Source organism: Gossypium raimondii, chromosome 7 (genome assembly GCF_025698545.1).
Source record: "Gossypium raimondii isolate GPD5lz chromosome 7, ASM2569854v1, whole genome shotgun sequence".
In the NCBI taxonomy this organism is placed as follows: Eukaryota; Viridiplantae; Streptophyta; class Magnoliopsida; order Malvales; family Malvaceae; genus Gossypium; species Gossypium raimondii.
In genome coordinates this window covers 52,896,705-52,908,655 of record NC_068571.1, presented here as the reverse complement: position 1 = coordinate 52,908,655, position 11,951 = coordinate 52,896,705, and the positions used below count along the sequence as shown (strand labels likewise).

Below are 11,951 nucleotides of genomic sequence, written 5' to 3'. Positions count from 1 at the left end.
TCTATTGTTATTATTTATTAATATATTAAATTAATGGTTAGTTGACGTTACTAAAATTCATTTAAGATAATTTTAAATGTATATATATATATATTGTTCGGTCACATCTCTGAGCAAAGTTAAATAAAACTAAGAAAAATCAAGATATATATTAAATGCACGTTTATTATATTGAATCAGGTTGGGTCTTAATTTGGTTGGTATTGACATAGTTACTAGTCTAAGTAGACGTGGGTTTGAGATGCACATTTATTATATTGAATCAGATTGAGTCTTAATTTGGTTGGTATTGACATTTTTACTACTCCAAGTAGACGTGAGTTCGAGCGCGTTGAAGTGCATTATCCTCCTATTTAAAAGTTGAAAGGAATTATGAGTAGTTTCAGGTATCATGTAAAAACAATATTGGTGGATCATTTCCTATGCTAAAACTAAAGAATGGGAAAGTAATGAAAAGATGTGTCTAATGAATATACACCTAAGATGGATATATTTAGGTATTTATATAGAAGGTTCTTGGTGTGTTTTTAGGGTGTTAATTGCATGAAAGTGCGTAAAAGACAAAAATTATTCATTGCATATGACTAGTTTTAAGGTGGGTTTGGATTGGCGGTGCGTTTACCTACGGTTAATGTAAAAATAGCGGTGACGGTGAGATTAGATATTATAGCGTGAGGCAAAAAGTAAGCTAAACACACCGCATCGCATCCAATCGCCCATCCAAACCCACCCTTAGAGATGGCAACAAGGTGGGGTTGGTTGGAGTTTGGCCTACCCCAATCTCGACCTGATTACTATTCATATGCTCATTATCTAACCTCAACTTAAAAAGAAATTGTAACTCACATTGAATCTACCCCGAAAAATAATATACTTGATTTAATATGTAAAATTTCACATTTTTAATAATTTTTTGGACAAATTTCCAAAAAAAAATATCTAATTTAGTGCTACTGTGCTCATGAAATATAATTTTATTTTTTTTCTCATTAAATTTTGTCATATTTCATTTATGCAACACTTTCAAAACAAATGAGTTAATTAAGAAAGATGAAGAAATGATGGAAATAAAAGGAAAAGGAAAAAAGTTTGTGCAGGAGAAGAATACGGAGGTGATTTATATTATAATTTTTATGTGTTATAAATTACATAATATATAAAAATAATATAATATAAAATATTACAAAATTAAGGGTACGCTTGTTTGCCAATGTTTTCCTAATTTTAAGGTGTTTGAAATACTGAAAACATTTTACATTTGGAAAATATTTTCCAAAACGAGGGTAAAATGAGTATGAGTTTACGGGAAATGTCTTACCGATTCTATTTGTGTAAGACATTTTCCAACTCTCACCAGCTTACTTTCTCCTTCTTCCTTCCATTCTTCATCCAGGTAACTTTCCTCCTTCTACTTCTTCCTTTCTTCATCCTTTATAATCTCTTCCGTTTTTCCTTAGCTGTGTCCGTCTCATATCTTCTCTTCTCAGGCAAATTACACGCTGCTGTTTCGTTTCGCTCAAATCTTCCTCGTCGCAGGGTCTTGGCTTAAGGTATGACATCTTCTTTATCTTCTTTATCATTTTCGTTTCTTCTTGTTCTTGAAAAACTGCTTAAGGTATGCCATCATTTGGTTCTATATTTTTATACTGTTGAATACCCATTTGTTTTTTGTGCTGAATTAGTGGTGGGTTGTATCTGAAAATGAAGCAGCGTTGGTTTAGGTTTTATGCCTTTCTTTGTTTCTTTATTTTTAATTTTTTTCTGGGTTTTGGATTAAAATATGAAAATGATAATCCAAATGATGAAAATGATAATTATTTTTAACTCAAGATGAGGGTAAAGTTAGATACATGAAGAGGCATATCATTTCAAAATGATGTATTGTTTGGAAGTGGAAAGGGATATGCTTAAAAATGATCCTTAGAGCATAAGTTTCTCACCATAGGTTGATTTAACAATGCCCAATTTGCACCACATATAACAACATTTATTTTTGTTTTCTGCTAATCTGCAGTCCAACCCTGTTTTAGAAGCATTTGGTAATGCTAAGACTGTTAGGAACAATAACTCAAGGTGAGTGTATTTTGTTTTAACAAGTTTTACACCCTGCATGTAGTAGATTCTATGTTATAATGTTTTTTTACCTTTACATGCATGTTTTGAATGATGTAGTCGTTTTGGTAAGTTTGTGGAGATTCAATTTGATCGGAGGGGAAGGGTTTCAGGAGCTGCCATTAGGACTTACTTATTAGAAAGATCACGTGTTTGTCAAGTGTTTGATCCTGAGAGAAATTAGCACTGTTTCTACATGCTTTGTGCAGCACCAGTAGAAGTAAGTAGTTTTTGATTGCTTTAATCAAGTTGCTTATAAATTATTTGATACAATGTGTTCTTATATAGTCTTTCCCCCATTAAGCATTTTCCATGTTTACTTTTAATGATTTCTAGATTATCTTAGTACCAAAATGTTCTGTCTAGAAAAGGATTTAGGTAGGGAAGTTCCATTGTGAGAATGATCTTTCCCTTATTTTTGGCTTGTGATTTCAATATATCTGGATATGCTTAATGCTTGAAGGTTGTAATTTGGGTTGAACTATGATAATTTTTATTATCTCTCATTTTTATCTATCCCCCTTTTCTATTTGATTCTCCATCTCCATCTCCCTCTTATCTTTGATTTATTTATTGGTGTCATTCTCTTAGCCAACAGAAGAACAACTTACAAGTTAAAGAGTTTCACTTTAACATTCTCTTTGCCAAATTTATTATTGTTGAACTAGGGTCTTTTAGGATGTACATTGGAGGTCCTGAAATAGCATTATTATGTGATTGTGTGATGGCTTCCATGTGATGTGATTATAGACATAAGTCATTTATGGCTCCTACCTAGTTCACCTTCTTTTAATTCCAATCATTAATTTGGGTTCTAAAGCTGCGTTAGTGTATACAATCTATTATCCTCCAAGCTTAGTGTCTAGTGATTTTGTATCAGATTTCCTAGCATGCCAGTGGTCCCAAGAGACATTCACAGCTTGTAATAGTTGTAGTATAGAACATCAAATATGAGGCAGTTTCTTGTTTCTAGAAAACCAGTTTTTAGCCTTTTGTTTAACTTAGATGTCATATTACTGTCTTGATCTGAATAAGAAAGGCCTTCAGTTTTCTAAATCATTCCACTTCCAATTTTATTAATCTTCTATTTCATGCTTTGATTTTAATTTCTGTCTACCTTTATTCAATGTAATATTAGCTTATTGGAGAGGAAGAATCAACCAAAAAAAGTTAGGTCAGCTTCCACAACTAAGCATTCCACAAGTATGAAAACTCGAAGGTGGTCTGTCACTGGGTTAGGGCTCTACACAAATATGAAAACTGGAGAGCAGACATTCTATGTAAGTTTTAGTTTAGCAATATTTCAATTTTTGCTAATTTATAACTACTTACCTCGCTATAGTTTTACAATTTTTAGTCTGGATTGAGATCAAATACAACACAGTCAGGTCGGACATCAACTGCAAGCTCTTCAGTGAAGTTGAAATCACCAAATAGGAAACGCCAAACTGGTGGAGATCCTATAAGCACACAAGAATCAGTTGCAAATTAGAAGCAAGCGAAGAGTTTTGGTATTTTGTTAGTTTGATATTGGATATTGGATTTGGTTGGTATTAGTACAGAGTTTGTGCTGGTATAGCCACTGTTTTGTTTTTGGTAAAGGCAATATTTTGGTGTTGGTTGATATTGCTATAGGCACTTTGTTTTTGTTGGGTTCTTTTTGCTTGTGTAAATGCTGGATGGGTTGATAAAGGCGTACAATATTTCCACTCAATAAAGGACATACAATGATTAATCCATACTTCTGATCATTGTACTTGTATAATTGACTTATTAGCTCAATGTGGAAATATATGAATTAACCCATACTACTGATCATTACTATTGTATAATTGACATATTAGCTCGATTTTATTGATTTGGTTGTTTTCAATTTATGAAGTTAATATTTTAGCTTAATAATTGAGTATTATTATTTATTTTATTTTATTTATTTACAAATAAATCATTGCAATATATGTACAAACAATTTAAAATATAAATTTATTAATATATATAATAAATTCAATTAAACAATGAAAAGATAATAAAGTGTTAAATATATATATATTTAATTTAAAATAGCTTTTATGAAATATTTTAACAAACCTGCCAAACAACAGAAAATATTTTACACAAATTTATCAAAACACTAGAAAAGTAAATCATTTTCAGAAAAGTAAATCATTTTTCATAAATCATTTTTTAGAAAATATTTTACTGCAAACAAACGGAGCCTAAAAAAAAAGAACTTAGGTTGGGTTTAGGCCTTAAATGTTTAAGTTTTTGTTCAACTCATATTTTAAACGGGCTTATTTTTTTACCCAAACTCATTTTTTGGGCATAATATTTTTACTCAAACCCTTTCAAATTTCGAGTATACATTTTAGCTTGGAGAGACAACACAACCCTTAAATAGGTCTAGACCAAAACTATTGCTTACCTATTTGCCTTCGTCTAGTTCAAACTTTAAAAACAACATTATTAAAAGGAACAATTACGGATTCTAAACTTAAACTGTAAAACTGGAATAAATGCTATGCAATAGAGAATAAAAAGCTGACGAATACATAAGCTAAATATGAAATTCAGACTCATGTGACAAGCCAAGGTCCTGAAAGAATCACTAACGAAATATCGCACCTAGAAGCCTATTTACTCCGCAATTTAGACAAAAATAGAATTGTGATCCTGGGATCTTGGGTGGAGACAGGCGATATTTTAGTAGGGAAATTAACGTCTCAGGTGACGAAAGAATCATTGTACGCTCCAGAAGATAGATTATTACGGGCCATACTTGGGATTCAGGTATCCACTTCAAAAGAAACTTGTCTCAAATTACCTATAGGTGGGAGGGGTCGAGTCATCGATGTGAGATGGGTCCAGAAAAAAGGGGTTGTGAGGGTTCCTTGGGTAGCACAATCTGTAATTCTCTCTTGGACTTGGCTTACAGGTGTTTTGAAATTTTGAGCATTGAACTACCAATTTGATTGAGATTTCTAGTCTTCCTTATAGACTAAATATACCGAGACAATTCCAATATCAATTCGCTTCTCAAATTTTTTTTTCCTTAGTAAGTATCAGAGATTCTTTTGCAGAGTGCAATGGTGAACTTTGTCATTTTATTTAGATAAGCCTTTTATATTTTTATTACACTCAAATAAGTCTTTAAACTTTAATTGGCATTCTTATAAGTTCTTAATTTTACTTGTATCCATTCGATTTATATTAAATAAAATTTCTAATGTAAATCGATATTTATTTGAAATAAGGGCATTCTTTAGGTAAAACACTTAAATATAGTCATAGATTATAATTTGTTTTTAAATAAAATATACTTGAATTAAAACCAAAATTTTCACCTTCCCTCTAATTTTTTGGATGAGTGAAATTTTGAATATTTCAACAATATTGCATAGAGTTTTACGTTATTTTTTAACTTGTGAGTACAAGTAGCTTTCATTAAAGAAACATTATGAATGGCCGATTGAGTTTTAATTCGATTGGTATCGTTATTTTTGTCCATGCACGACGACGTGGATTTGAGTACGCTGAAGCGCATTATACTCCTTTTTAAATATTGGAGAGGAACTATGAATAATTCTAGACATTATATAAAGATACAGATATGATGCGAATTTATAACAAAATTAATGTTATATAAAAATGATGATAAAACTTCTCGGAGGGGCATCTAAGCATTGACAGATGCTCTACAAATGGGAGCTCGTATCCCAATTTCACTCATCCATTCATTCTTTTACATACTTTCTTTCGCTTCGTGTATCATCCAAAGTTCACACTAATTCAACAACAATTCAAATTGCAGTATACTGTTCCATTCAGGTCAAGTCATTGTATTCGACAATTCCTGTAATTAGAGTTTATGAATGCACTATTGAAGTCAAAGACAAATCCCAGGATAGCAGGTAGAGGCCTTGTTCTCCCAGTCAAATGGGAAAATATTATTAGTAGTCCTTGTTCAATCATTCAAATAAATGGAAAATTTGTAATTTTGGGCCCCTCCTAAAAATTAATTATATAATCTAAGTCCTTTTTGAATAAAATTTTTATCTCCAGCCCCCTCAAACTTTTAAAATCTTATCTTCACCCCCCTTAAATGAAGTGATTATTTCATGCTAAATACATACTAATAGTGAATAATGCATGAATTTAAGCAAAGCAAATGTTTTTCAATTAAAGATGAAACAATATATATAGAAATAAACTTAAAAATCTTAGTGGTAGATTAGAAAAAGAAAAAGGAAGGGCTAAGCTTGTTAGCTTGTTAGCACACACATAATCATCACCTAGAAAATAAATAGTCCAAAATGAAAATTTTAAAATAATTTGTGTATAGCATCATGAGCAATCAGCCTTTGAACCATTTTTTTTTCTTAGCAGAGTGACTGCTCATGATGTTATAACGTTTCCATCATGAAGCTCTTCCATTTGATCATCTCTACCTAAGTACTTACTTTTTTTGTTGCTTTTTTTTTTCTTTTAAAGTGTGCTTTGCTATAGCCTTTCCCAAAAACCCTAATACGTGGACTTATCGGAATCCGCCACCCAAAGACGGAGGAGCCCAATAATCGGCTCCATTGTCGCTTCCGACTTGAAGTGTACATGATATTGGAACCAAGCATAGCCCTCTACTCTTTAGGTTTTTCTTTGGTTCTTCATTAGAATCCTACAAAATGGAAGAGGAAATTATGTTGTTTCGTGTTATGTAATATATGTCAACTCGAAAATCTAATATGATTAACTTAAATTTGAATTTGACCTAACTTCATTTAACCATAAAACAAGGGTGAAATCAAAAAATTTATATTGGAGGTAGGGTGAACCATAATGGAGACTAAGGGAGGCCTTGGCCCTCAAATTTTTTGAAAAATTTCAAATTTTCACTTGAAATTTGTTGAAAACTAGTTTGGCCTCCCAAAATTTTGAAAAATTTCATTATGCTTTATAATGTTTTTGAAACTTTTAATTAAGCTCTTTTAAATTTTTTTCAAAAATCTCATTAATCTCACAAAATTTTTAAAAATTTTAATTAGATCCCCAAATTTTTTTTCAAAAAATTATTAAACTCGTAAAATTTTTAAAATTTTTATTTAGACCCTCCAAAACTTAGAGTCTCAAAATCTGCCACTTATTGGAGAGCTCAAAAAGATATGATCAAAAGCCCAAGGCAATACGAAAGAAAGGAGATTGGAGCCCTTGCATGCCCTCTTCCCTATGCCTCATGGTCATGACCCATATAAAAAATGACCCGAACTATGAAATAGTTTAAACTTAAAATGATCTAAATTCAAAACTATTCAAACTTGAGAGTCAACTCCAAAAATATCTAAAACTCACATGCCAAACCTAATGACACAACTTGAAAAATCCACTAGAAATTCGAAATGACTTGAACAAAAAATTACCAACCGAAAACAGACCCAAACTCTGTAATAATCTAAAACTAAAATAACCCGAAATTTTCTAAACTCGAATAGAAACAAATAGAGGCTTTAGTGAAGAATTACCTGAAGATCAGCAGGACCACCTTTCCTCTTCTTCATGCATTTTTCATTCAACAGCTAAACAAAGAAAAGATGGCATCCATCAAATTAAATATTGGCATTTTAATTTATTTATCAAACTTTATAAAGCATAAACATTTTTCTTTTAGAGACTCTCTTTATTGCTTTGCTTTAAATAAGAAACAATTAAAGTTCCTTTGAGGTAATGGATCCTATAAAAGGTTAATTACCTGACCAGGGTCTTCAGGAAATATACAATTTCTCTCCCCTTGAACCTAAATAAGAAGAAAATTCATATATTATAATTAATTATTATCAATTGATTGAGTCGAAATCGAGCTTAGTAATACTTGATTCGAACGGCTCACAAGCCTTATCGAGCTTTTGATATTATTAAATTATATTATTGTCATTAATATATATTATTAACCCTAAACTTCATTATCGAGTCAAGTTAGAGCTTGAATACAAAAATTGATACACGAGCTTACTCAAATTTAAAAACAAATGTTCGATCAAGCTCGAATTGAATACCGAACTTTAAATTTCAAGTTGAATTTAAACTTTATAATATTCAAACTCGATTCAACTCGATTACACGAGATGGCTAGAACCTTAATCAAAACTGCCTTTTTTATGTTTTGAGAAATTAAGGAAGATATAGATTTTTTTTTTCTTACAGACTGTTGCTGCTGCCTCATGTTTCCTGATGATCCATCACTGCCCAAGTACGGTAAGCTGAGAGCCTACATTCAAGGGGGATGAATGAATACATATATACAAAATGAAAAAGAACAATAATATTTAGGAGTTCAATAAAATAAAAAAGACCATATTGTGAGGACTGGAAACAACTTTAAAAAACAGTGTTGGGTGGTCCATGCTCCATTGCAAATATATATATTATCATATAATTATCAAAAATTATAAAATATTTTTATAAGCTATAATTATAACGAAAAAAAAATACTAAAAGAAAGAAGAAAAATTACCTCAATTTGACTCTGAAGGAATCTGATGTACCCAATAGCTTCTAACAACACAGAGGCTGTGTCAGTCTGCAAAAGTGAAGGCACGCAAACCACAATCCTCCAATGTCATTTTTATTTGTCATTATCTGCTTTACTTAAAGTGAAACTAAAAAGAAAAAAGCAAACTTTTTGGTATAAATTGGATTTAATCCCTCTACTATGCTAAAACTTCATATTTCAACTTTTTCACTTTAATTTGGTATAATTTGGATTTAATCCCTCTACTTGTAGCTTAATAACACTGTTAGTTTCTACTTAATGACTATGTTAGGACCACGTAAAAATCCAATCAGAGGCAAATACAAAGGGCCAAGCAGTTGCCTTCCTCTCAAAAATGAAAAATTGCAATTCAATCCCTTTATAAATGATGAAATTATAGGTTATATGGTACAATTGCCTTTTAGCTCCCAAAATGAAAATAAAAAACGTTTTGTCCCTTAAAATATGATGGAATCATAAATTAATACATGATAAAAATTATATTTTGACATATCAAAATTTATAATTCAATTCCAACATCCTAAAAACTTTTCTGGATTAGCCCCGAATCCAATCATGTCAAGCAATTTCACTACTTCAACTATAGCAATTAAATGTGTTCTCATGTTAGACCTACTAAAAGAAATTATAAACGTAAAAATGACTAAATTCTGTTAAATTAAAGTAAATGGATTAAATCTATAATTTTACCATAATAGAGGGACTAAAACCGAAATTAAACTATTCATCAAAATGATTGCAATTAACTGAGTTAAAACATGATTTTTTTTTTCTTTTCTTGCAAATATCTAAAGTTTTTTATACCTTCCCAAATGGTGAAACAAGCTGGTGAAGTGCTGTAATTCTGTCTCCTAATTTTTCTTTCCTCACCTGCCATATAACATATATATATATATATACAAGTCAGAAAAAAAAGAAAAAGTAGGTGATTAATTTACTATTTTACTTTCACTTAAACTATATTCTCTTTTTCATACATTAATAGAATATGATAGTTACAGCAAAAAGAAAAAGAATCATCCCTCTAGAAATCGACAACCAAACAAGGACAACAGTTTTTACCACCCCACATGTATTTTGTGTATGTATATGTATATATATATATATATATATATGCTTGTGAGTGTGCGTGCAATCTGTATTGAGATAAAAAAAAACATATATTTAATTATATAAAAATTATGATAAAAGTATCATGAAAGTCTCTGTACTAAAAGTTAGATTACATTTTGCTCTTTTACTCAAAAAATGGGCAATTTAATCCCTATGCGTTAAATCAAAGAGCAAGTTGATCCTTCTGTTAAGAATTTCATGTATTTCTACGGTTAAAAACTGGTCCATATACACCAGCATGAGGTACACATGACACGCCATGTGTCATTATCTAGCTAGTTTTTATGAGTGCAAATGAATGAATTTTTTAATAAGAATGGCCAATTTGCTCTTTGAACTAAATGTACAAAGACTAATCTGTCTATTTTTTGAGTAAAGGAAACAATATTCAATATAACTTTTAATATGAAATCCAATACTTTTACCTAAAAACTGTTTTTTTTTTTTTTTTGGTTTAGTTCATAAATCACACCTTGAAAGTAGATTGAGTTGCAGAAGGTTGAACCCTAGTTTTCTTCAATGCCCCACCACTTGCAGTGCTGCTATTACACTACACAAACACCCAAAAAGAAATCTAAGTAAATATGAGCATTTTGATGGTAAAATTACTATGAAGGTCCTTATACTAAGAGTTAAATTGTATTTTATCTTTTATTTTAAAAAAATAGACAAATTAGTCCTTATATATTAAATGAAAGAGTAAACTAGTTATTTTTGTTAAAAGTTTCATCCATTTGTACTATTAACATTGGCTTAACTGATAAAATAATCAGATAATTATATTTACGTATAAAAACTAATTTTTAACAATAAAAATAGATGAAATTTTTAACAAAATGACCGATTTTTAACAGAGACTAAAAGGGAAAATTACAATATAACTCCTAGTACAAAAACCTCCATCATACTTCTACAACATATATTTTGATCATCGGAATTGTTGGGTTTTAAAAAAAAATAAAACCCTAACTTTGAAACCCTAAAAATACCTCAGGTGATGGATCCATTAATGGTGGGTGTTGCCTTGTAGCAGTATCAACTTTAATGTTGCTTGAAAAATCCAACATGTTGTTGTTGAAACTTGTTGTTACACAGGATTTTGGTGATGAAGAAGCAGTAGCCATGGACCAATTAGTTGTTGCTTTAGATCCTTGATAATGATGATGATGATGATGATGGTAATCTTCATTTGCATGGCCATACACATAGTTTTCTTGTTTCATAATATTATTATTACCAGTTGAAGCTTGGTGTTGTAATGCTGTTGCTTGTTCTTCTCCCACCAGTCCTCCCCTACAAAGAAAAAAGATACATACATGATACATGATAACATAACATAAATTCATACATACATGCATGTTTCATATATGTATGGGGTTTAAGAGAGTTACAAGAGTAATTGACTCCATGGTTCAGGAACCTCTTGGTTATTATTATCATGCCATGAAGAAGAAGAAGAAGTGGAAGTAGGGATGAGTTGAGGGAAGAAAGTAGCAGCAGCCGCCGCTGCCGCCGGTGGTGGTGGTGGCTGTGGTGGAGGGAAAGGGAAGAAAGGGGAAGCTGTTTGTTGATGATGATGATGATGATGAGTTGATGGTGGTCGCATGGCGTTGTTGATGCTCCACCAATCAGGGTTTCCGGCCATTAATTGTTGCACTGGTGAGCTCTGCAACACTCCTTGGTTCATGGCCTATGATGATGATGATGATGATGATGATGATGATGATGATGATGATGACGATGTTAGTAACTAGAAAAACTTTCTATGTTGCTCCTTATTTTTTTTCTTTCACTTTCATAGCTCCCAAACAAGTCTTTGCAGAGAAACTTTGAGAGTTTATAAATTTTGTGGCTTAAGTAGAGAAGGGAATTTAAGAGAAATGATGACTGTTTTTCTCTCAAAGTTCTATTCCATGAGAGAATTTAAATCATTGAGGCTTTTGAGTTATTTTATTATTGCTTTGCCTTTTTCTTTCTTTCTTTCTTTCTTTATTATTTTTTTTATGTTATTTCTTTTCTTTGTTTGCTTTTTTTCTCTCTACTTTTGCTTTCTCAAAGTGGGACACAAAAGGTGGAACCAATTCTCATTTTTTTTTAAATTATGAGTTAGTATTTGATACACTAATAATAAATTATTAACTCGTATCTAGTACATTAATAAACTTAATATAATTATTAAAATATTAAC

General features: G+C 31.0%; 1 protein-coding gene and 1 non-coding gene across 3 annotated transcripts; one reads left to right on the top strand and one right to left on the bottom strand.

Annotated features, from left to right (window-relative positions):
- The first annotated feature begins 1,396 nt into the window (after nt 1-1,396).
- Nucleotides 1,397-3,946, top strand: LOC105786858 (uncharacterized). The gene is made up of 5 exons (XR_001131436.2): nt 1,397-1,550; nt 2,015-2,073; nt 2,173-2,332; nt 3,251-3,392; nt 3,470-3,946. It is a non-coding gene; the product is annotated as an uncharacterized LOC105786858 (transcript).
- A 2,317-nt stretch (nt 3,947-6,263) lies between these two features.
- LOC105787024 (transcription factor bHLH68) lies at nt 6,264-11,716 on the bottom strand. Of its 2 annotated transcripts, XM_012613505.2 has the most exons (9): nt 11,155-11,712; nt 10,753-11,056; nt 10,236-10,313; nt 9,455-9,520; nt 8,612-8,677; nt 8,300-8,365; nt 7,850-7,894; nt 7,623-7,676; nt 6,264-6,781 (listed from the first exon to the last, which is right to left on the bottom strand). In XM_012613505.2, exons 1-9 carry the CDS (start codon nt 11,448-11,450, stop codon nt 6,644-6,646), a joined length of 1,113 nt encoding a protein of 370 aa, XP_012468959.1. In that variant the 5' UTR covers nt 11,451-11,712; the 3' UTR covers nt 6,264-6,643. The 2 variants fall into 2 exon arrangements, with proteins under 2 accessions (XP_012468959.1, XP_012469038.1); XM_012613584.2 differs by lacking the exon at nt 10,236-10,313 and having other exon boundaries at nt 11,155-11,716.
- Between the last annotated feature and the right edge of the window lie 235 nt (nt 11,717-11,951).

Coding starts and splice junctions, on each gene's coding strand:
- LOC105787024 (XM_012613505.2), bottom strand. CDS start 11,450: ATGAACCAAGGAGTGTTGCAGAGCTCACCAGTGCAACAATTAATGGCC. Junction 11,057..11,154: donor CCATGGAGTCAATTACTCTT/GTAACTCTCTTA, acceptor TTTTCTTTGTAG/GGGAGGACTGGTGGGAGAAG. Junction 8,366..8,611: donor TCCTTCAGAGTCAAATTGAG/GTAATTTTTCTT, acceptor CCTTGAATGTAG/GCTCTCAGCTTACCGTACTT.